Raw genomic sequence first — 25,689 nt, 5'->3', positions numbered from 1 at the left:
ACTGTCAGTGCATTTAGATTTTGGTGAAGGAAAATTTAAAATACCTCTATAATAATACAATGTTAATAGAAATTGGCCATGTACTGAGGTCATTTTAGTGAGCTACCATCATGTAAATATAAGAAAAGTAATTTCTTGGTCCAAATCAGTGAAACTTTAAAAAAGATTGTCTCTAGAGAACATTTTTTGAGAACAATGTTTTTTCAGACACATTCTGATACTCAAATTCACTTTATAACACAATTATAGATTAACCTTTTAATTACATTTTTCTTAAAAAGCTGTGAGATTTCCATTTCTTCGGGAGACATTTTCACCACTGTGTTGTTCAATTCCACAGGTTAAGTTTTCTTCATTATTACTAAGAACTTCATACATGTTAGACAGATTGCCATTCATTGCTTTTTCATCTTGTCGAAAAGACACAGGGAGACTTGCTAGAGTAAAGCTGACATCTTTAAAGGCATGCAACAAGAATATTCCCACAATGATTGTAAAGAAGCCACTCAAAGTACCAATGACATCATCAACAGGCATATCTTGCCACTCCTTAAAAAGAATAGCTGAACAAGTTAAAACTGATGCTGTAAAGAATACATAATATATTGGAGTCACAATGGAAGTGTTGAATATATCCAGAGCCCTGTTCAGGTAATTAATCTGTGTGCTTACACAGACTATAAGGCTCAGCAGCAGAATCCAGGCCAGGGGATGTCGCAGCACAGGCTTTCCAGCAAACAGCTCTTTGATAGCAATGCCCAGGCCCTTAACACAGGAGACTGAAAATGCTCCAATTACAGAGCAGATTGTTATGTACACAAGAATGTTTGTCCGTCCATGGCGAGGTCCCACCACGAAGATTAAGATCAATGACACAATGACCACAAGTGTTGCAAAGACCACAAAACCTGGAGGAGGCAAGAAGAGGCTTATTTAGTAATTGTGTAAGTATTAAAAGAAACCCCTGAGAATCCAAAACTCAATACGAAGGAGAAAAGGTGTGTCCCTAAAATAAGTACTAGATTTCTTTTGCTACCCTAGCAAAAGCACACTCATAAAAATTTAGTTAAGTGTATACACTGGAAGCACCATAACGTGCTTCATATTCACAAATTGTTATACCACTAACATTTTTAACATAGTATCTCAGGCCCCATGATAATTAGACCATAGGAAACATCAGAATGATTCACAGCCACCTATTCTAGAAGATCTTACTACTTCCTACCCACTGGAATGCTCTAATTCCAAGAATGGAAATAATCAGAAACTAGTGGAGAGAAATTATGAGATGATCTTGAACACTCAACAATTTATAGATGCTGAAAAGAACAGCAGTTATAAAGTTCATCCTAAAAGGAGTAAATTTTTTAAATATTTAGATACAATATTTAGAGACAAACACTGGGGTAAACAGCAAATCAATAAAAGAATCTGAAAAGTATTGGCAGGGTTCTCATTGAATATGGAGAACTGAACTTAGCAAACAACTGTGTAGCACCATGGGCAGGCACTTTTCTCAGAAATTTGCACTGATTAATTCATTTAATCCTCACAACTACCCAATAATATCAATACTATCATCTGCATTTTAAGATGAGGAAATTGAGCAGTCACTCCTTAAACTCTGCTAATAAATAAGTAGTAATAGGATTCTTAAAGAAGCAAATGTACAAAAACAAGAACAGGTAAAGGAGATGACAGTAACATTATGGAAGCCAAAAAGCAGAAGATAACTCATAACTGATAAAGCATATCCACGAAAGCTGAATCCCACATCAGCAGTGATCAAAGACTAGAATGTAACTCAGTTTGCAGCACAGAACTTTCCAAAGATACAGTGTATCTCTGGAAGTGGGGTTAAGGGGAGACTGAGAAACAGGAGGCCTGGCTGAAAGTCTAGTAAATTATGATCCCAGAATCCCTGCTCAGTTCTGAACATCTGAGTGACTGTTCTTCCTGCCACAGTGAACTGGAGGACTCTGGGCCAGTTGAGTATGAAGGTACCACACTAACACAGAACTTTAGGGTAAGGTAAATGTCTATGCCATTGACTCCCCCTGTCCCACTCAACTCCCAGGACTCAGGCAGCCAAGCAGGAGGTTTTTCTGGGGATTTGACAAGCCCGACATTCAGAAGGCAGCCAAGGATCACCAGGAGAGGCACCAAAACAAACAGAAACAAACAATGATGAAATACCAGAGAAGCAACCAGAACTTGAAGGGGCAAAATTGGAGAAAAAGATAAGGTCCACACTCATCTCTCTGCTTTCTCCCTTGCAATGACTGCCAGTTCTAGAGTAGGGAGTAAGGATGGGCATAAAGGCCAGCAGAAAGTGGTGACTTGAGGCATGTGGAAGTTTCAGTAGACTAGGCAAAAATAAACCTTGGAATTTTGGGCTGCCTAAGCAGCTAGGACACAATGGACCAAGATTCCAGAAAGGAAGGAACTGAAGACAAGTGAGCCCAAATTTCTATGTGCAACTCCCCTTAAGGCATTTGTAGGCACAGAAGCTGCACGTGCCTAGGTTAGAGAAGCCAAGTGGACAGCCTGGTGAAAAAGCAAGAGAGCTGAGTGAAGAGGCCTGCAATCTTGGAATGCTAACACAGACACTGCCATTCAAAGTTCACCAAGGTGGAAGGTCCAAGTAAACATCCCAGGCTATCAGTTGAGAGAAAAGGACTTTGATCAAGAATATAAGCAAAATGGAAAGACACCAGCCCCTAAAAAGATAGAAGCAACACTTTAAGTTAAAAGTAATCTGTACTTGTATCTGCCTGACAGAAGAAATTTACGTTCTCTCTGAAGGAATAAAACATCATTTAGAGCCTTTACACTTTTTAATATTGTATGTCCAGCATTTAACTGGAACTGCCAAAAGACAAAACTAAATGACTGAAAACAAAAGAAAAAATGGAGCCCACAAATAATCTTGACGTTGAAGTTTGCAGAAAAACTTTAAAATAACCAGGACTCTCTGAGGACTTGCTGCATACCACCATGCATGTAGTTGACCATACATATATGTGAAATGTTGAGAGGGTGAATTTTGTGTTGTGTTTTTTTGGCACACACACACACCAAAGAATAAAAGCAAGCTCTTGGAAATTAAACATGAAATAGCAGAAATAAAAAGTCAAAGAGCTGTAAGACAAAACTGAGGATATCTCCCCGGACACAGAGCTAAAAGGAAAAATGGTAAAAACAGGGAAAATATATATAAGAAAAGTCATGGTACAATCAAGGAAGTCCAATCAACAGAAGAATAAGAATTTCACAAAGAGAAAACAAAGAAAATTAAAGGACAAACTGATTTCCTAGAGTGAGATACACATTTCCAGATTAAAAAAAATCCATCAAGTATCTGGGACAATGGATAAAACTGGCCCACAGCTAGGTACATCAGTGGAAAATTTCAGATGACAAGAGCAAAGATGACATCCTGAAGGTTTCTAAAGATAAAAGATGGGTCACATATTAAAGATAAAGAATCAACTGTGTTTGATTTCTTAGCAGCAACACTGGAAGTGAGAAGACAATGAGGTCACATAGATTAAAGGCATTTTTATATATACAAAGTCTCAAAAAGTCTCATCTCTTCTGTGCCTTTCTTCTCTCCTACAACAGTGGCTCCAACCAAAACGAAGGAGTAAAACCAGGATTCAGAGCAAGAAAAAATAGAAAGTGGGGGGGATCCTCTACAATGCTGATAAAGGAAAATCTAGAATGACAAATGTGCTAGCACCCTCAAGATACCAGTCTAGACTAAGGCCAAAAGAGTCTCTGGCAGAGATTTCCAGAAGAGATGAAACTGCAGAATACCTAATGTGTTTGAAATTTCTGAGGGGAGAATTAAGACCACTGGAGAAAAGCTTCAAGATGGACTGGTATATTCACAAAAAAGTTATCAAACAATATCCTTATTAGTAAAGGAGAAGAAATCACAATGTATCATATGTCTAAACTGGGAATAAAAGTTATGTAGTGATTATAAATAAATCACTTAAACGGAACTAAGTACATACAATAGGTAGTAGATATAACAGATGATGCCTAAAGCCAAAGAGACTAGCAGCAATATAAGCACGTTATTTATAGACAAAGAGTTAAAAGAACAAAATAAACAAGGGTTTAGGGGCTGATAGGGGAGGAAAATGACCACTATTTTTCCTAATAAGCTATGTAGAACAATTTGTCTCTTTACATGCACATAAAATTTTAGTTAAAATAAAAACTAAATAAAAAAGCAAACTAGTAAGACTGATACAGCTTTTATTATTTCTTACCTGGATCTCCTAGCTTGTGAGACATTTCATTTAGAGTCTCGATCTCCTCTTCTTTTGGAGCATGAATGACCATAACTGTAGATCCTAGAATACTTAGCAACCATCCAATTTTCCCATGAAGATTAAGTCTTTCATTTAGAAAGTATGAAGAAAGAATGGCACTAAAATGGTGGAGAGGAGTGTGGAACATTAAAATAATCACACTTTTCTCATATTTAAATATCAACACAACTCAGAATTTTAAGTTATTAAAAAACTAAAACACTGTGAACTTGTAAAGATTCTGGCTTTTAGACAAAGCTAAAATGAAAGTTTCCAGAGAAACACTGGTTTCATCATACACTAAACCAGCATAGTTACCGTATTTCCACTGTAGAAAATATGAAACTTACAATAAATGGAGCTGTGGCACAAATTTATAGCATTTTTATAGCATTTTATAGCATTTATAGCCTAAGAATATAAGTCCAAACCCAAATTTTGTACTTAAAATTGGCTCAACTTTATTTATCCATACTGGTTGATGCATACTTCCTATGTGTTCATGTAATAATTTGTCTATTAATTAAATCATCAAGTTTAAAATTTTTTTTGATGTTTATTTGATAAAGAGACAGAGCATGAATGGGGAAGGGGCAGAGAGTGAGGGAGACACAGAATCCGAAGCAGGCTCCAGGATCTGAGCTGTCAGCACAGAGCCCAACACAGGGCTCAAATCCATGAGCTGTGAGATCAAGACCTGAGCCAAAGTCGGATGCTTAACCCACTGAGCCACCCAGGTACCCCTAAGTTATCAAATTTTAATACATTATAGCCAGTTTAATCCAAATCTAAAAATGTATATAATGTAAACCTATAAATATAATGGTATAATATACAGAAAATTCAGGGTAAAAGACAATGTACCATAATATATCATTATATATTACATAGTATCTTGAAAAATTATGTAATTTACATATAATATCAATTTATATATGTATACAAACTATCTTGGGGGAGAAAAATTAAAAGAAAACTTATTAATCAACTTTGAGAATAGTAGCCCAAATCCAACTTCAACTATTAGGGGCTAAGCTAATTAGCTATTGGGGCTAAGCATTAAGATAACAGAAAAAGGACAAATCTTGGACTGCTCCAAATGAGTACCCCGAATCAGGCTTCAGAGGCACATAATCTTGCACCAAATCACTGATTTTCTGTAGTAGGTATAAAAACTGATTTATCATCAACCATCATCTATCAAAGTGTACATGTCTCAAATGATAAATGTTCCAACAAGTCCAACTTGAAATTTTAAAAAATTCTAATAAAAGTAGAACTATCATTGGCTCTGAATACAAGAAAAGCATAGATGCATTTTCTCTCCCAAATCGACAGCATGCCTATGCACAAAAGATAACCCTTTAAAAGCAAATTAATACACAGCTTAAAAAAAGTTCTCAAGATTGTTTAAATATAAATTATTCTGAGCATGTATAATTAGATGGTACTGAATACTTCATGGACTAAAATACCGACTGCTGTTTCTACATATGAAATGTAGTGTCCTTACCTTACTAGGACGCTGAGAGCTCCTAACGGAGTCACTAGGGTGGCTGGTGCAAAGGCATATGCAGCAAAGTTGACCACCTCACCTGCTCCCACTTGGGAGATAGACAACAAAAGAAACTCAGGAACAAATCACTCAAAATGGAAATGACTGCATTTTATTTTCATTTAGAGTTGACCCATGAACTGGAGTTTAAACTTTGTCCACTTACATGTACATTTTAACCACTGTAGATGTATTCTGTATGATCTTAATATTTTCTCTAGTTTATTAAGAATACAACGTATGATACATATAACATACAAAATATATGCTAATCAACTATGTTGTTGGTTAAGCCTTCTGGTCAATAGTGCACTAATAGTAAAGTTTTTAGGGAGTCAAAAGTTATTTGTAGACTGTCAACTGCACAGGGGGTTGGTGCTACTAACTCCCATGTTGTTGAAGGGTCATACACATACACACACACACACACACACACACACACACACACACACACACATAATAATGTACTATTTATATATTATGTACTGTATATATATTATGTACTATTTCAATTGTATTTAGCAATTTATTTTCTCCCAGCTATTCATAAAGGTTCTTCTGTAAATTATCAACACTAAAGTTCCAACTAATTAGAAACAAATCTATAATTTTAACTGGAAGAGACCTAATTTATGCTTACAGATTTTTTAAAATAAAATTTTAATAGATACCTATATCCTATGAGAACAAACACAATTAAAAGCAGCTAAAACTGGTGTAAAAGCACTTTTCCCAAGTCTTTTTCACTAGCTTTTTCTTTTTTTAAAACCCAACTCTTATATTTGAAGGACATCCTTAGGTACCTACAATGTTCCAGATGCTGTGGTAGGATCAGGAAATGCAGCACTGAGCAAAAGAAAGATACTGTTCTCCTAAAATTTACATTTTGTGAGGGAAAAAACAGGCAAAATAAAGGTCAAGTGATTAGCCCACGCAGTGTAGAAAAACAAAGTGACAGAAAGGAATGGAGTGCTGCTGAGGGCAGGATCGTGGTGCCAAACATGGGCACTCTGATAGGAAACTTTTAGACAGTCTGGTCTGAAGTAAAATATTTACCTGCAGCTATCGGGGGGGGGGGGGGGGGGGGAGAATGTCCCAGTCAGGGAGTACAGCAAAAAAAACCTCTGACTCAAGGCAATGTCTGGCATGTCTGAACAGCAAGGAAGGCAGGACGGCTCCAATAGAATGAGCAAGGGGAGAGTAGCCCAGGAGTCAGAGGTAGCCAGGGCCATATGGCACAAGTCCTTTGTGAGTCCTGACAAGGATTTCATCTAAATTGAAAGGCCACTGGGGAATCTTATGCAAGGGAAGGATGTGATCTTATAGAAAAAGATCACTCATGGCTACTGTTTTCCAAAATGGTTATACCAAATTTCACTTAGTAGAGTAACAGAGCTCCCTTTGTCCCACTTGGTGGTACTGTCAGATTTAGAAGTTTGCTAATCTGTTAATGGGGAATGGGATTATTTTATTATTCTTCCAATTTGCATTTCCCCTTTTCATGTGTTGGACAAAGGAAATCTTTTAATGGAGAAGCTGGTCAATTTTTTTTTCCTGTCTGCCAGTAAATCTATTTGTTTTCTCTTACTGATTTGAGGTAAGTTTTTATATATTTTGGATGTAAATCTTCTGTGGGTTAAAAATTGCCCTAGGCAGGAGAGTCTTTGACAAGGTGGAGGGAAGTGAATCCAGAACACAGATGGAGGGGTTAGCCTAAGCAGGAGGAGGACGTTTTTCTTTGTAACGAGAAAAAGGGATGAGAACGAAGGTAAGATTTCAGATTTGGTGTGGGAAATGGAGGGAGTTCTTAATGGCTTTTATGATCTCTCTGAAGTAGAAGGCCTACCACTATTTGAGAGTGTGGAAGCCAGTGGAGTTGGAAGAGGAAAATAGAAGGTTTAAAACAGACTCACTGATATTTTTTTAAGTTTATTTATTTATTTTGAGAGAGAGAGAGAGAGAGACAGACAGACAGACACTCCCAAGCAGGCTCTGTGCTGTCAACACAGAGCTCAAAGGGGGGGAACTGTGAGATAATGACCTGAGCCAAAAATCAAGAGTCAGATGCTTAACCAACTGAGCCAGCCAAGTGCTCCTTATTTTATTTTTTAATGTGTATATATATTTGCAACCCCCCTCTCCCCCAAGACTCACTGATTTTTAGGACAATTGAAACTACGCTGCATGACACCGTAACGGTTGATGTATGTCATTATACGTTTCTCTAAACCCACAGAATGTACATCAAGAGTGAACCCTAATGTAAATTATGGACTTCGGGTGATTGTTATGTGTCAGTGTAGGTTCATCAACCGTAGAAAGTGCACCACTCTGATGAGGGGTACTGATAATGGGAGAGGCTATAAATGTGTATGGGCTGGGAGCATATGGGAAATCTCTGTCCCTTCTCCTCAATACTGCTTTAAACCTAAAACTGCTCTAGGTTAACTAAACAACAACCAGAAAAAAAAAAAAAATAAAAATTTCCCTAGGCATGTAATAGAGTGTGCTAAAAAAAAAAGCCCTGGAACTGGAGGAGTTTCAGAATATTGGAAAGTCACAAGGACATGATGAAATGGAACTAGTGGCAAAGAGGTGCTATCTGGAAAAAGAGGAATGTGAAAAAATTAAGAGTTTTTATCCAAGGTAAAGCAAGTGCCGGAAGAAAACATCACAATAAAGTTAAAACAGCTAAAAGCTGAGGCAATATCAAAGAATAGCTTTGTAAATGAAATCATTTCACGAATCAAAGTTATATGAGAAAGTCCCATCAAAGGAACAAATATTGATAAGCTATTGTTTGGAATACTTTTGTATTGTTTTATATCAACCCTTTTTTCCACAGTGTTGACAATTTGATATCCATGAGATATCAACTTAATATTTAGTAATATTTTGAGTTAAATCAGCAAAATATTACAACCATTTTTTTGCCACATTCTGTAATTTGCCTTGTCATTCTTTTAAACTCTTGATAGTGCTTCCTACAACTTGCTTGAGAAATGTTATTTTTTAATTTTAATTCCAGTATAGTTAACATACAGTGCTGTTAGTTTCAGGTGTTCAATATACTGATTTGACAATTCTATATATTATTCACCGCTCATCTTTAAGTGTACTTTAAAAATTTTTTTTTATTTTTTAGAAAAAGCGCAAGAGTGGGGGAGAGGGGCAGAGGGAGAGAGAAGAGAGCCACAGACCTTCATCCCACAACTCCAGGACCATGACCTGAGCCGAAATCAAGACCAGGACGCTCAACGGACTGAACCACCCAGGCACCCCTTAAGTGTACTCTGAATACCCTTCACCTATTTCACCCATCTCTTATATGGGAGATCTTTCTTTAAATTCTTTATCCTTCAAATTCTTTAGTGTTCTCTTTCACATTTAAGTTTATAAACCACCTAAAGTTTTTATGTATGGAGGTAGAAATCAAATTTTATTTTTTTCCATATGGATTGTTACAATAATATATACTGAAAAGCACATTTCTCTATTTCAATATCATCTTTGCAATAAATATACTGTTTTTGGGTTTGTTTTAGGGTTCGCCATTCTTTTCTATTGGTCTATTGTGTATTTTGGCACAGCACCATACTCAGTGTAGCTTCATAATAAATCTTAATACCTAGTAGAGTAAATCCTTTCACCTTTTCTTAAGAATATCTTTGCCTTAGGGGCACCTGGGTAGCTCAGTCGGTTAAACAGCCTTTGGTTCAGGTCATCATCTCATAGTTCCTAAGTTTGATCCCTGCACCGGGCTCTGTGCTGACAGCTCGGAGCCTGGAGCCTGCTTTAGATTCTGTCTCTCCCTCTCTCTCTGCCCCTCCCCCGCTCACATTCTGTCTTGCAAAAATAAACATTAAAAAAAAAAAAAGTATTTCTGCTTTACTTGGACTTCTGTATTACCAAATTAAAAAAAAAATTGTTTTCTAACGTTTATTTATTTTTGAGACAGAGAGAGACAGAGCATGAACGGGGGAGGGTCAGAGAGAGAGTGAGACACAGAATCTGAAACAGGCTCCAGGCTCTGAGCTGTCAGCACCGAGCCCGACGCGGGGCTTGAACTCACAGACTGTGAGATCATGACCTGAGCCGAAGTCAGACGCTTAACTGACTGAGCCACCCAGGCGCCCCTCAAATTTTTAAATCAACTTACCACGTAGCACATAAGCACATAGGTTTTAAAAGGAATAGCACTTAACCTGTCACTATGGAGAGGAATGTTGACTTTCCAATAAGGAATCCTTCAATCCATGAAAATAATATATCCTTGTATTTGTCTTTTTCTCAATAAGATTTCATTTTTTTCCATCAGTATCTTTCTCATCTTTTGTTAGATTTAGAATTAAATAATTCTTGTTTTTAAGAATTATATGCAAATGGCACCATTTTAACATTTCATTTTCTAATTGTTGCTGATAATACAGAAACACAGCTAAGTTTTGTATGTTGACTTTGTAACCCAACACCACTTTGCTAAATCTTAATTTTATAATTTATCTGCATATAATTTGGAATTTTTATACCCACAATCATACAATCAGTAAGTAATAAGTTTATATGTTTCTTTCTATTTCCACCCCCTTGCCTTACTGCATTTATTATGAAATTCTTTCAGGATATTGGAGGAGTAACGAGAAGTCATTTGCTTGTTTCCAGTTTCAAAAAGAAAGCCTTCAATATTTCATTTTGGTGCTTATTTTGATTGTTCTGGTTTCACTGGTCTTGAAATGACTTATTTGAAATGGTTTTTTAGTTATGAATAGTTGCCGAATAAAAATTCGGTGAACTGAAATGATGCTTTTTCTGAATTTGTTAACATCATTAATTACAGTGATTGGTTTTCCAAAGTTATGCCAACTTTACCCCCCTAAAATGAATCTAGTTTGTTCATAATTTATTTAGGATTTTTGCATATATGTTCACAAATGAGACCAGACTATTTTTCCTTTCTTATACAGAGTCAAGTTTTGGTATTAGAATTATGCTAGATTTTTAAGAAGAGTAGGGGAATGTATACCGTTTTTTCTATTATTAGGAAATTACTCAATTGCAATTATTTCTTTTAAAAATAGGGGCGCCTGGGTGGCTCAGTTGGTTAAGCATCTGACTTCCGCTCAGGTCATAATCTTGCAGTCCCTGAGTTCAAGCCCCACGTCGGGCTCTGTGCAGACAGCTCAGAGCCTGGAGCCTGCTTCAGATTCTGTCTTCCTCTCTCTGCCCCTCCCCTGCTTGCACTCTGTCTCTCTCAAAAATAAATATTAAAAAATTTTCAATCAATCAATAAATAAATAAATAAATAAATAAATAAATAAATAAATAAAAATGACCACAGAACTTGCCAATGAAACCATCTGGGCCCAGGGCTTAATGTATGCAAAGGTTTTAAAACTATAGACCCAACTGTACTAAGTTAGTAGAAATCTGCCTATTTTATCCAAGTTCTTATATTTACTGAGATAAAACTGTTCAAACATCCTGTTGGTATCTACAAAACTCTAGTTACATCACCAGCTATTCTGCCTTCTCTATTTCTCCATCAGTTTCAACAAAAGGTTTATCAATTTCATTTAGATCATAGACCCAAATGTTGGTTTTAATACCTTTTGTTTTCTATTTAATTTTAGCTCTTCTCTTTACTTCCTTCTACATTTTCTTCTTCTTTTTTTCTTGAACTATATGCCTCACCTTTCTTATTTTTAATTATATTTATTTAAAGCTATAAATTTTAATTACTTCAGTAATAGTCCACAAGTTATATTTTGCATTGGGCACCAACATACTATTTTCTAATGTGAACATATTTTCTATTTTCATTCTGACTTCTTTAAACCATGGAGTACATAAGTGTATTTCTAAACTTCCACACATAGGGATTTTTATGTATTCTTTTTGTTACCGATTTCTAAGGTAATTATAATGATCTATGAAAACACTCCATTAAATCCTCTGAAAACTTTAAGACTGGCTTTATGGTCTAGCAAATAGTCCATTTGTATAAATATTCTTTCCATATGCCCTTGAAAACAATGTAGATCAATGACATGTCCAAGAAGTTTGTTAAATTTGCTCTTCAAATGTTCTATAAACAATTTTACTCTGCTTACCCTATGAGAGTGTTATATTAATATTTCACCATATGGTGTTGGATTTGTCTATTTCCCCTGTTCCTGTGTCAACTTCTGCTTTTAATATTTCAAGGCTATATTATTAAATAAAGTTAGAACTGTTAAAGCTTCCTGAGAAGTTGAACCTTTTATCTTTATGCTTTGAATTATATTTTACCTAGCATACTCTTCAATCTCAACTTTCTTCAGGTGTTTTTCCATCTTTCTCTTTCAGCCATTCTATATCCTTCTTTTACATGTGCATCTTGTAAAAGACATGTAGTTAATTTTTATTTGTTTTTATAATTCCAATACAATAATCTTGTCCTGGTTTCCATTCTTAGCAGCACCTGACTCTGACCCTTATTAGCCCAATTCAAAAGTTCACTCTCTCTCCTACCTACCTGCTCTGAAGTCTGCAATTACATCTAGAGCATAAGTGTCTTCAGCTTATTCTGAGCTTTATGACTTTCTCTGATCTTGGCTAGGTAATTCACTACATGTTGGATCTTTCATGTTTTTAAGAGTTTATATTCTATCCAACCTTTTAACTTGTTTTCAGCAAATCTTATCAGTTCATCTTCAAAACAAAATCCAGTATTCTACCACTTCTTAACATGCTCACTGCAACTCCCTTGGGTCCATACCATCACCACCTCTTACCTGATTATTTCAATAACCTCCCACTTGGTTTTCTTGCTTCTTCCCCTATGTGGTCTATTCCTCAACACAGCAGCCTGAGAGACCTTATTAAAACCTAAAGCATATCATGTCACCCCTTTGCTCAAGTCTCCAATGACTTCCCACACATTAAAGTCAGAGTCATTTCTGTGATATACAAGACCCACCCTCATTACTTCCCTGAACTTATCCCCTGCTACTTCCCCCACATTCACTCTCTTGCTGTTCTTGCCTCTTTAATGTTACCTGAGGCTTTAAATTTTTTTTTTTTTTTTCAACGTTTATTTATTTTTGGGACAGAGAGAGACAGAGCATGAACGGGGGAGGGTCAGAGAGAGAGGGAGACACAGAATCGGAAACAGGCTCCAGGCTCTGAGCCATCAGCCCAGAGCCTGACGCGGGGCTCGAACTCACGGACCGCGAGATCGTGACCTGGCTGAAGTCGGACGCCCAACCGACTGCGCCACCCAGGCGCCCCATCCTGAGGCTTTAATAATCCAGTGCTGCATTAATAAAGCACTCCAAAATGTGGCAATTTATTTATTTAAAAAATTTTTTTTAACGTTTATTTATTTTTGAGACAGAGAGAGACAGAGCATGAACGGGGGAGGGTCAGAGAGAGAGGGAGACACAGAATCTGAAACAGGCTCCAGTCTCTGAGCAGTCAGCACAGAGCCCGACGCGGGGCTTGAACTCACATACCGCGAGATCATGACCTGAGCCAAAGTCGGACGCTTAACCGACTGAGCCACTCAGGCGCCCCAATGTGGCAGTTTAAAAGACAAGCCATATTTTCTAATGGTCAAGATCTCATGGTTTCTCATAACTTCTATTGGTCAAGACTTCAGAAAGGGATCAACAGGTACTTCTCACTCAGGGTTTTTCAAGAAGTTTATAGTCAAAGATATAAGCTGGGGCTGCAGTCATCTGAAGGCTGGATTTCCCTCAGTAAGCAACCCAAGCAATCAAGGCAAAGCCACAGGCTTTTGGTGACTTGGCCTCAGAAGCCACACATTACAACTTCTTTTGCATCCTATCACCACACTGGGCCAGCACTAATTCAGTGTGAGAGGATTATACAAAAGTGTAAATACCAGGGGGCAAAAATCATTCTGAGCTATCACACTTCAAAAGGTCAGGCATGCTTCACCTCATAGCCTTAATATTTACTGTTTCCTCCTGCTTAAAACATTCCTCCCCCAAATATCCATATGGCTAGCCCCCCATTTCCTTTACATCTTTTATCCATCTATCCTTCACATCCCTTCCCTATCTTACTCCTAGCAAATGTTAGCATTTGTCACTAACACACACATTTTAATTTCTTTATCTTGTTTATTATTATTTGTCTTCCATCTAGAATGTTAAGTCTTATGTGCATAAGGATTTTTCTGTTTGTTTCAACAGTTTATCTCCAGCACCTACAACACCTGGCATACAAGAAACAATATTTGTTGAATGGTCAAATCAGTCTCTTTGTTATTTCAACTGCTCTTAAACTTATAAGAACATTTACATAATTTAATCCTGAATACTTTGGAGGCTCAGGGAATTAAATATCATTTTTTATGTACTTTTAAAAAATGTTTATTTATTTTTGAGAGAGCGAGAGAGAGAGAGAGAGAGAGAGAGAGCAAGCAGAAGAGGGGCAGAGAGGGAGACAGAATCTGAAGCAGGTTCTAGGCTCTGAGCTGTCAGCATAGAGCCTGAGGCAGGGCTCGAACTCAATGGGCCAGGAGATCATGACCTGAGCCAAAGTCGGACGCTTAACCGACTGAGCCACCCAGGTGCCCCTCTATGCACTTTTTTAAAGGTAATCATCAAAATAAGCATGGACACTCTTATCAAATGGATACCTGTTTTCCAATTTGGAATGAAAGTCAATGAAGGGGGAGGAATTAAAAATGGGATGTTTTCTACAATCTTTTTTTTTTTTAAGTTAATTTATTTATTTTGAGAGAGAGAAAGAGTGCACAAGGAGGAGTGGGGCAGAGAGAATTCCAAGCAGGCTCCACACTGTTGGAGCAGAGTCAACAATCCCACCAACTATGAGATTATAACCTGAGCTGAAAACAAGAGTCAGATGCTTAGCCAACTAAGCCACCCATGTGCCCCTCTATGATCTTTTACTATCAAATTTATCTTCTTAAACTGAGAATTTAAAAAAACACAGGTATATTAAACATGTTTTAATCAGACAGGTAAAAGAAAGTCTTCTCATTCAAATTAAACTATTAAACTGCTTGCTAAATGACTTTTACTGGCTTAAGTTTTACTTATTTTGAGTACTGTTCATTAAAAAACAAGAATTTAAGGGGTGCCTGGGTGGCTCGGTCAGTTAAGCATTCGACTTTGGCTCAGGTCACGATCTTGTGGTTTGTGAGTTCGAGCCCCGCATTGGGCTCTGTGCTGACAGCTTGGAATCTGGAGTCTGCTTCAGATTCTGTGTCTCCCTCTCTCTCTGCCCCTCCCCCACTCACTCTGTCTCAAAAAAACCCCCAAAAAAACACTAAAAAATTTTTAAAATAAAAATGAAGAATTTAATTAGTTTTAAAATGTGCTAGTAATATGAAGCTGTACTAGTATATGCAAATATTTTAATATACAATTATATTTTCTTGAAATGTTCTCTATACATACTTGATAGCAATCCAGCCCACCACAACCATTCTTTAAGATATGCATGGCCACCTTGACCTGTGAATGAAAAAATATTTCACTTTTTGGGAAGATTATCAGACTCTTATAAATTTATGACAACTATTAGCTATGACAGATTTTAAAACATCTTATTTGTTGATGATTATTACTTTGAATAAAGGTTCCATCATGATTTCTTAGATAATATTTTTATGATTTTCTTAGAAAAGAGGATGAGGATAATGAAAATGTTACAATTTTTAGGTTTGCACTATACTACAAACCTCATTCCTTGAGTGAAGTAATTAAATTAATCCTTATATTCAGTCCATACTTCATTCTTTTGTTTCGTGAACTCAGCTTCAATAAACCAAGTAAAGAAAATGAACCAGTAAGTAGTAGTCCAGCTTCAAATGAATTAGTCTGAAAGTGGATAAGCCATATAGGTGTGGGTTAGCCCCATTTATGAGGCAGTTACCTTGGAGAAAGGGGTCTTATATTGACCATACATAAAAAGTTAAGCATTAATCACAGTCTGGGGCTGCTAGGATATTCACCCTCCTTTTCTACTTGACTGTCTTCCCAATAAAAATAATAAAACCAGGAAGCAACTGGTACTTAAGCCATTGTCCAAAAGAAAAAGCCAATGCAAATGAACTCCTTGATAAACATATCCATCATGGACAATGCAAGTACCTGTCTTAGGACAAGAATGAGGAATATACTTGTTCACGCAGTATATGCCAATACTCTCTCCTTTGCCCACTAACCTCTAATAGAGGCCACTATTTTAAGATGGTTTGATTAGCTCTGGCCATAAAGATGGCACAGGAAAGAGGGAGAAGGTGTTTTGTTTTGTTTTGTTTTGTTTTGTTTACTACCAAAGCAGGTCTTCCTGTGAGGTCAGAACCAGACTTAGAACTAAAGCAGAGACTGAGTGATGAAACACGGCCAGGATGCAACATAATGCTGTTGTGAATGTGCCAAAGTCAGAGTGGGGTTCAATCATAATGAGTATCCCCCAAGATCTTGCCTTCAGTAAGATTCTGATTCTATTCATAAACCCTCATTTCCTTCTCTGCAGAAATATCAAAATTTTAAGATAAGACTGGATGCTAATAGGGCACTGGTCCTTATTTCCACTTTGAAAGTAACTATAGGAGTGAACAGCTAGCTTATTAATGACATTGTCTCACTTTTATTTTTCTCATTACAAAATAACTGATGTTTGATTCTCTATAAACATTTACAAGGCTTGCATAGTTCAAAGTTTCAAATATACTAACTAGGAATTAAGATGTGGTTGTCTACCATCAAGAACCTGAGTAAACAAGCATACACAGATATCATTTCACAGTCACATAGGGCATAGCCTACCTGCTCTCATGGAGCCTTTCCTGGCAAGGCGCAGAAGACCTTTTTTTTTCAAAATGAAACTCCCGCCAATGAAAATGCTGGAGCTCATAGCCAATCCCAAACCAATGTAAAAGTCATATTTTCCACGCCCCTGGATCATTTCGTTTGTTACTGAAGTTCTTTAAATCACACTGATTACAAAACAGAGAAACCGCTGGTGCTAGAGGCAGGGTTATGCAGTCTTCAAATCTAAACAATGCAAAACAAGACAAGATTTTCAGAGAATGATAGTGATAGTGCAAATGCAACTCAAAAATTTACTCCATTTCTCTTCTCATAAAGGAATATTTTCATTACTACTATTGATAATATACTTACTATTTATAATTTACCACTAATGTAATTATCTCTCTTCCAGTTATGGCAAAAGATAGGATCATGATATAAAGCCATACTAAAAAATCAAACTCATGGAATCAGGGAACAGACTGGTGGCTACCAGAGCCAGGGATAGAGGAGTGACAGATATGGGTATAACATAAAGAAGTCTGGGGGTATAATGTACAGCATGGTGACTACAGTTAAAAATACTGTGTTGTACATTTGAAAGTAACTAAGATCTTAAAAGTTCTCATCACAAGAAAAAATTTATAATTGTGTGAAGTGATAAATGTTAACTGAATTTATTGTGATCATTTTACAACATATACATATATGTAATCATTATGTTGTATACCTTAAGCTAATATAATGTTTTATGTCAGGGATAACTCAATAAAACTGAAAAAAATTATGGGAATGCAAGCTGGTGCAGCCACTCTGGAAAACAGTATGGAGGTTCCTCAAAAAACTGAAAACAGAATTACCCTACGACCCAGCAATTGCACTACTAGGCATTTATCCATGAGATACAGGTGTGCTGCCTTGAAGGGACACATGCACCCCAATGTTTATAGCAGCACTATCAACAATAGCTAAAGTATGGAAAGAGCCCAAATGTCCATCAATGGATGAATGGATAAAGATGTGGTATATATATATATATCTATCTATCTACCACATGTATGTATACACACACACACACACACACACACACACACACACACACACACACACAAAATGGAGTATTACTTGGCAATCAAAAAGAATGAAATCTTGCCATTTGCAACTACGTGGATAGAACTGGAGGATATTATGCTAAGTGAAATTAGTCAGAGAAAGACAAAAATCGTATGACTTCACTCATTTGAGGACTTTAAGAGACAAAACAGATGAACATAAGGGAAGGGAAACAAAAATAATATAAAAATGGGGGGGGACAAAACAGAAGAGACTCATAAATATGGAGAACAAACTGAGGGTTACTGGAGGGGTTGTGGGAGGGGGGATGGGCTAAATGGCTAAGGGGCACTAAGGACTCTACTCCTGAAATCATTGTTGCAGTATATGCTAACTAGTTTGGATGTAAATTTTAAAAAATAAAAAAACAAAAAAAACAGACCTCATCTGAACAGGCAGGACAGCCAGAGATTGTATACCATGTGCATGGTACTATCTATGCAAAATATGGTAGAGGAATATCTGTAGGTTAAATAAATACTGTTGAAGCAGTAAAAAAAAAAAAAAAAAAAAAAAAAGAAAAACAATACACTAAATTTAAAAATTTAAATTAATTTTATAAACTCTAGTTTCATATTTAAATAATGGTTCCACTCTTAGTTGACAGTCCAAAGTAACAAAACTTTGCTGTTAAGAAAAAATATTCTACAGAACGAAAATAAATCATAAATATACACAAATTTAGTTCATAAATACATTTACCAGTTTCACAACATGTCCTTTTTAAATAATCTACACAGAGAAACTCAAAATTTTCTCACCCATACAGTTTCTTCTTTGAAATCTATGTAGATATAAGCAGATGGTTATTTATTTGTTATTTAGCCTATTTGGGGGTGTGTAGAAAGAAAACAGCTTCCACATTATTTTGTTAGCAGAGGATGATCATTCTAACAGACAGATGTTTGCCACAGTGCAAGTGTGATACTGATGGACTTTTTGGAGAACATGAGGGCCATGGACCTAGAGGGCTCAAACCACAAGACCAGACAGGGAGCAGAGGCTTATCAAAGACATTTCAAATGTCACTCATGAACTCTGCTAACAAATGAACTAAAGCAAAGTGCAGAAAGTAGAGGGAAAGATATTACTCAGCAAGAAGGTTTATGATTAGTTATAACTTACTGCCAGCCCAACTTTCTGGTAGGTCTTGAGATTTTTTATCCCACAAATTAACTACTGAGTTCCAGAACTAATCTACAATTCAGTCAGGATCCTCACTCATTAACCCTTGCCCACTAGCCAACTTTTTCCATTGTTCAGGTTATGAGATTCTGGCTTTTAGCAAAAGCATCATAACTCTAACCACCTAACCCCTCAATTGCTTTATCCATTCACTCAAACGGTATTTACCAAACATAAGCATTAAGCATTATGCTAAGCTCTATGCATAAAATGGTGATAGCTAAATTTTAGTCTTCCATGGGAGACAAACAAAAGACAGTTAAATAATGGGCGATAATGTTCTGTAATAATGGTAAAAAGGGGCCAAAGGGGCCAGTGTTTAGATTTGCCTGTTGAGTCACATTATGGTTCCCAGAACCCTTCATAAGAACAGTCCTTCCCAATCCATTGATTTGGGGCTTGGCTCCGTGGCTTATGCTGGCCAATGTGGGGGAAGGTGTAAGTGACAGGAGTGCCAGTTCCAAGTCTAGACCTAAAGAGGACCTTTATATTTCTGCTTGCCCCTTTGCACCCTGCCATCACCCTGTGCACAGCCAAACACAGAGTCATCCCTGCTGACTTAATGAACCATGAGTACGATCATAAATAAATGCTACATGCCACTGGGATAACTAACTTACACACCTAAACAGACTTACTACAGGTAAATATAAAATTCCCATCAGATTTTTGAAAAACCAAAACTTGTCTGCAGAAATGGGGATCAGTGGTAAAGATGGGTGGCAGGCAGACAGGGGTTCATTGTTAGAGAGAGAATAATACTTCTCTCTATTCTATGTACTATGTATGTTTGGACGTTTCCATATCAAGGTTTTTTAAAACACATGTTGCAGTGCTCAAGAGCTGCAGAGATGTCAGGAGAGAAACAACTAACAAGTCTCAAAAGCAAAGTCACCCCACAATCTAGGATAAGATAATACTGAAACATGGAAAGAACATAAGACACTCAAGTCAGGGAGGTGCTCCAAGTTTTATAAGTATCAGTCACATACAATATGGATGAGATTAGCTGTCTAATTGAAACCTTTCCAGACTGATCTTTCTCATAAGGATTTGGAGAAGTATCCCTAGTCCTCTGAATGCCACTCCTAAGGGAAGAAAATGCATCGAGAAAGGTCCAAGGCAGGGAATTTGGAAGATTCAGTCCTGCCTCTAGCTGGGTGCATGACCTTGGTTGAGTGGCCACCTTAACAGAGACACATAAGAAAAGAAAGAAGCTAAAGAATCTGTAAAGTTATTGATTTTCAAATTTCAAATAAAATAAACTACTGGTCTCTTTATGTGCCACATATTGGTAACCTCAAACTTCAACTTAACTTCAGCTTGCCTTTGGAATAATTCTGGACTGTGACAATCAGTTATGTACAGAGACATAAACATATGCAGGGAGGGGGGAGGCAGAAAATTTGGGAATAAAATGGTTAGCAGAAAGAATTACTTCTATAGACTGTAAGGGCACCTCGGTGGCTCAGTGGGTTAAGCGTCATCTTTGGCTCAGGTCATGATCTTGCAGTTCATGAGTCTGAGCCCCACGCTGGGCTCTGTGCTGACAGCTCAGAACCTGGATCCTGCTTCAGATTCTGTCTCCCTCTCTCTCTGTCTCTCCCTAGCTCATGCTCTGTCTCTCCCTCTCAAAAATAAACATTAAAATATATATAGAGAGACTATAAAAAGATTATGACAACAAAAAAAGTGTGCTTAATGGTATTCCCAGCACACTCTAAATGACTCACTTAACCATGTTTATGACCCAGTCTTCCTCACTAGACTGCCAGATGCTGGGCTCCTACAGCTTCAAAATATGTCTTAATATCGGTTTTCTCAGTGAATATAGATGAATGGAATAATTGTAATTGGCCCTAAAAATAAAGCTGTATCATTTAGATCAGCTTCCTAAAATGTAACAACTGTTTTTACAGTGTATAAACTTACGAACTGTAAAAAGCTGTCAAAGTATGCTGGGAAGTGATAGTATTATATGTAAGTGAAAATGCAAAGGTAACAGTAAAAAGTCTGGGAAGATGGGAGTAAAGAAACCTAGCTACCAAACACACTTCAGCCCACTCTGCATTCCAATGAACAAGGATCACCTAATATTCATCAAAGCACCCCCTAACTTAAAATCAGCTCCTTTAACCATTATCATCATGAAGCACTGTTCTTAATTATCATTCAAATTCTACTGAGGAAGTGACTACCTAAAGTTCTCTGGTCCACAAACCTCCCTTTTAAAAGTCTGAACAAGCTGATTTATAGTTTGAATATTCTGAAATCTATAAAATATAACTTTGTTACCTGCATAGATGATACCCATAAACAAGTCAGGTTTAGCTACAGTTCCAATCCAATAGCTTCACAAATCCAAATTCAGACTTCACTTACATAAAGCTCATTTTTTAATTTTTTTATTTTAGAGAGAGACTGCAGGCACACTCACAAGCAGGTGAGAGGGACAAAGAGAAAGAGAAAGAAAGAGAGAGGGAGGGAGGGAGGGAGGAAGGAAGAGGGGGAGAGGGGGAGAGGGGGGGAGAGAGAGTACACCTTAAGCAGGCTCCATGCTTAGTGCAGAGCCTGGCGTGGAGCTCGAATTCACGAACCCGCGAGATCATGACCTGAGCCGAGGTCAGACGCTTAACTGACTAAGCCACCCAGGTGCCCCTGAAATGGATTGTTTTATTCTTGAGTATACTATGAAGTAGGGCCAGGTTTAAAGACAGCTAAACAAGAAAACTTAGTATGTTTCACTTCAACTATGTTCTCAAATCAGAGATGACAAGCTTCAGGTGATAATGTGCCCATCCTACCTCTGACAGGGACCAGGTAGAAGGTCCCATCCCATTCTCCTCTCCTCCAGCTGTTATTATTATTTATAGTGTGGTCATCTGTTCAGTAAACATGCGGAGCAGCTCTAATATGCCAGATGTTGGGGTTATAAAGATGATTTGATCACAAGTCCCTGACCTCAAGGATTCCACAACTGAGTAAAATGATCTGAAGTGACCCATTTTAATTTTAAGCACACTTTTAAAGGCTCTTAGAATTTCCAAATTGTTCTTTCTAAAGTTTAACTTTCAAAGGTGATTTTACTTTTACGAATATTTATAACATTAACTTTCATTAAATACAAGTTATGTTAAAAATGAAATAAATATATCTTAAAGAAAATAAAGTTTTGAAATTGGTCCACCCTCTTCTAAAATATGGAGAACATGTAAGTAACAGGAAAAGATGGGACTAGTATTCTACCATCTATAAGATAAGATGATACTAAGATTTGCTTTGCAAAATGACTAACAGTAGGCAACACAATTACCAAAGTCATATACTTTTTAAAAATATACCAACAGAAGTACATTTACAGCTTTAAACTTGTCACAGCATTTCTGACATTTCATTTCACAAAACCTTGAAAGGTATGTGGTGAGGGCCCCATGAAGAGAAAACAGGTACAGAGATGTCAAGCAACTTCTCAAGAAGTGGGTAGGTAGCAGAACTAGTGCTAGAATCCAGCCTTTTGCCTTTCCCACTGGAGTCTCCATTTAGACCCAGAGGTGGAACACAAGGAAGAAACAGCTCCAACCTGGCTGTCAGTGTAAATCATCATCTGCCCAATCTGCTCCTCCTTGTATTCTGACCATGGCTTCACCATCCTCATTACCCAAACTGGATACAAGGGCCAAGAGTACCATATGGAGTATACCTTTGTGAAATACAGCCTCATATCTCCATGGCTCTCCCAATCCTCATTCAGCTTCAACAATGATGTTATCACACTGCTCTATAAAACACATCTGTGCTATCTCATTCTGCTTAAAACCTTAGAATGGCTACCCAATGTTTACAAAAAGAAGTTCAAATTTTGTAATCCTCTAACACCTTTCACCATTTGTTCCCAACCTAACTTTTGTATCTTATTTCCCTATACTATAATTCACATACCCTATGATACACCAGAGGTCAATATACTGCTGTCATTCTTACCTACTCCTTCTCCTCCTTCATACCTTTGTTTATATTCTCCCTTCATCTTAAAAAAAAAATTATTTTTAATGTTTATTTTATTTTTGAGAGAGAGAGAGAGAGCATGAGCAGGGGAGGGGCAGAGAGGGAGACACAGAATCTGCAACAGGCTCCAGGCTCTGAGCTGTCAGCACAGAGCCTGACGCAGAGCTCGAATTCACGAACTGTGAGATCATGACCTGAGCCGAGGTTGGACACTTAACCTACTGAGCCACCCAGGTGCCCCTTCCCTTTCATCTTTTAAGGTGCAAACTCAAAATGCACCTCCACAATGAAGCCCTGCTTGAATTCCACAAACCAGAGAAATCAATCTTTTCTGAACTCCTTGGCCTTTAAACCTACACTTCTCTTTGGACACTTTTCTAGCCTATATTATGGTTACTTATGTATACGACTTAAATCCCCTTCATGGTGGCTCCTTGTGGACAGGTGCTTATCTCATTTACTCAACCAACAAACATTGACATGAATATATACTATGTTCTAGGAATGGGAATATAGCAGTGAATAAAACAGACCAAAACCCGGCCCTCATGGAATTTACCTTGTGTTGGAGGTAGGGCAAGACAATTAAAAAAAAAAATAATAAATAATAATATTATATTGGAAGGTGGTAAACGCTATGGTTAAGGGCATTGAGGAGTTGGGTTGAGGGGATTCTATTTGAATTAGTTTGGTTAAGAGGCCCAGTGGAGAAGATAACACTGAGTAAAGCCCTGAAAGAGACAGGAAAAGAACAAAGCTGAGAAAAAATGCAAAGGCATGGAGGTATGAACTGTTATATGCAGCTTTCCAGGAAAAGAAAGGCCACTGTGGCTGACACTGAGTGAACATGGGTAGGCAGGATACCACAGCAGGGTATTTTTATATAAAAGAAATATCCTGAAAACAAGTGTAATTCTTTTTTATCATTTCCCTCTAAATAGTAATAGCTACTACTTACTGAACACCTATGAAGCACTGTTCCAGGTAACTGATACACATTATTTCTAATACATACAATGAGAAGAAGGTATCTTTATCCCCACCTTACAACTAAAGAAACCAAACCTCCAAGGGGTTAAATCACATGCAGAGGACCACACAGAAAGTTATACAGTCTGAAATGGAACCTAAGTGTCTACTAGACTCTACTTCTATATGGGCTGCCCACGCTGAATGAAAACTAATATTAGAGTTCTTAATCTTTACTTCTGTTTGGTTTCCACTGATTTAACTTTTTCTAATCTCTTACTTTGCTAATTCTTTTTAAAAAGTTTTCTTTAATGTTTATTTTTAAGAGAGTGAGAGCGAGCGGGGGAAGAGCAGAGAGAGCGAGAGACAGAATCTGAAGCAGGCTCCAGGTTCTGAGCTGTCAGCACAGAGCCCGATGCAGGGCTCAAACTCTCCAACGGTGAGATCACGACCTGAGCAAAGTCAGCCAACTTAACCGACTAAGCAACCCGGCTTCCCGCTAATTATTTTTAAAAACGGTACTTATAAATACTGCAGAACCTAAATCTCCAATCCTAATTTAGCAACATCAGTTATAAATTAAAATTTTAACTTACATGTAAGTTTAATATGGTCTCTCTTATGAAAAAAAAGGCTGGAAGAGGTCAGAGATGACTTATTCACTCTCATTTCCTTGTAAATAATACTCTTTATTCTCATTTAAAGTTTTAAACCCTGGTAGAGTAGCTCCGGCCTGGAAAGAAGAAAATACATAAGTAAGCAAAAGGACTGAACAGTTACCAACAGTTTCAAAAATTTGGCTACTAGCCTCCATACTCTTTTTACTTACCAACATGAAACCTACTCAACCAAGCATAAACAACATAGTACTTCAACAGATAGCCTACTGCAATGAAACAAAGATCTCTACTCTCCCATCTTACTTTTACTACTAAAAAAAAAAAAAGTACTACCTAGGTATATGGTTTATAGAGAATTTCTAAAAACAGAAAACGTAGTCCTGTATTAAACGAATTGAAAAACCTAGTGAACAAATTAAAGAGACACATAAACAAAACTAAACGTATATAGAGTTTTTATGAAAAGGAAGGAGGGATTAAATGACTTTATAAAAGTTACGAAATTAAAAGTCATGTTCAACGGCTGACTTCTAAAACTTGTTCAACGGTCAGTTAATATCTCCGCAGCAGCTGAAACAATCTAAAACTCACAACAAAACGAAAACTATGTGAATGAGCTGAATGAACTGATGCCCCGACAGGGTCAAGCCAGATTTCCATAGGATTTAATAGCAACCCAATTCGCAGTGGGATTCCTTGAGGCAGGATAAGAGGAAAAGCCCTTCCATTTCACAACACACGTGTTCCCAGGGAAGAGAAAGGCGCCCCTGAAGGGCCCCTGCCAACCCAAGACCAGCAGATTCGACCACAGCCCCTTCGCCCTTGCTTGAAAGAAAAAATTAAAAACTGGCGACCTCACCCCAACTGGAGGCCGCCCATGGTCCCCTCCACTACCTGGCCCTGGTCACCTCCGCTCACACGCCCACACAGGCCGCACGGGCCGCCCCTTCTTGAGCTCGCGCGGCCAGTGCCTTAGACGCTGTCCAGTAGGAGGTGAGAGCATCCAGGGCTGCAGCCGTGCGCGCCGCCTCCTCCATGGGGGAGCGCCGAGGGGAGCCTGCCCCGGATGACCCGCGACCGCCGCCGGGACCTAGAGCTGTAAGTAACCGAGGAGAGCCTGG

General features: G+C 37.6%; 1 protein-coding gene across 4 annotated transcripts; it reads right to left on the bottom strand.

Moving 5' to 3' along the window:
• Positions 1-25,689, bottom strand: NIPA2 (NIPA magnesium transporter 2). 4 transcript variants are annotated; one of them, XM_015545129.2, is made up of 7 exons: positions 25,428-25,689; positions 24,545-24,681; positions 16,692-16,919; positions 15,315-15,371; positions 5,842-5,932; positions 4,287-4,447; positions 1-908 (listed from the first exon to the last, which is right to left on the bottom strand). In XM_015545129.2, the coding sequence occupies exons 3-7, from the start codon at positions 16,828-16,830 to the stop codon at positions 274-276; spliced, it is 1,083 nt and encodes a 360-aa protein (XP_015400615.1). In that variant the 5' UTR covers positions 16,831-16,919; positions 24,545-24,681; positions 25,428-25,689; the 3' UTR covers positions 1-273. The 4 variants fall into 4 exon arrangements, with proteins under 4 accessions (XP_015400615.1, XP_007098999.1, XP_042844240.1 ...); XM_007098937.3 differs by having other exon boundaries at positions 25,463-25,689; XM_042988306.1 differs by having other exon boundaries at positions 25,477-25,689.

The sequence above is a fragment of the Panthera tigris genome, chromosome B3, assembly GCF_018350195.1.
Source record: "Panthera tigris isolate Pti1 chromosome B3, P.tigris_Pti1_mat1.1, whole genome shotgun sequence".
Taxonomy (NCBI): Eukaryota; Metazoa; Chordata; class Mammalia; order Carnivora; family Felidae; genus Panthera; species Panthera tigris.
The sequence above is the reverse complement of the archived record's forward strand: the minus strand, read 5'-3'. Positions and strand labels throughout refer to the sequence as shown.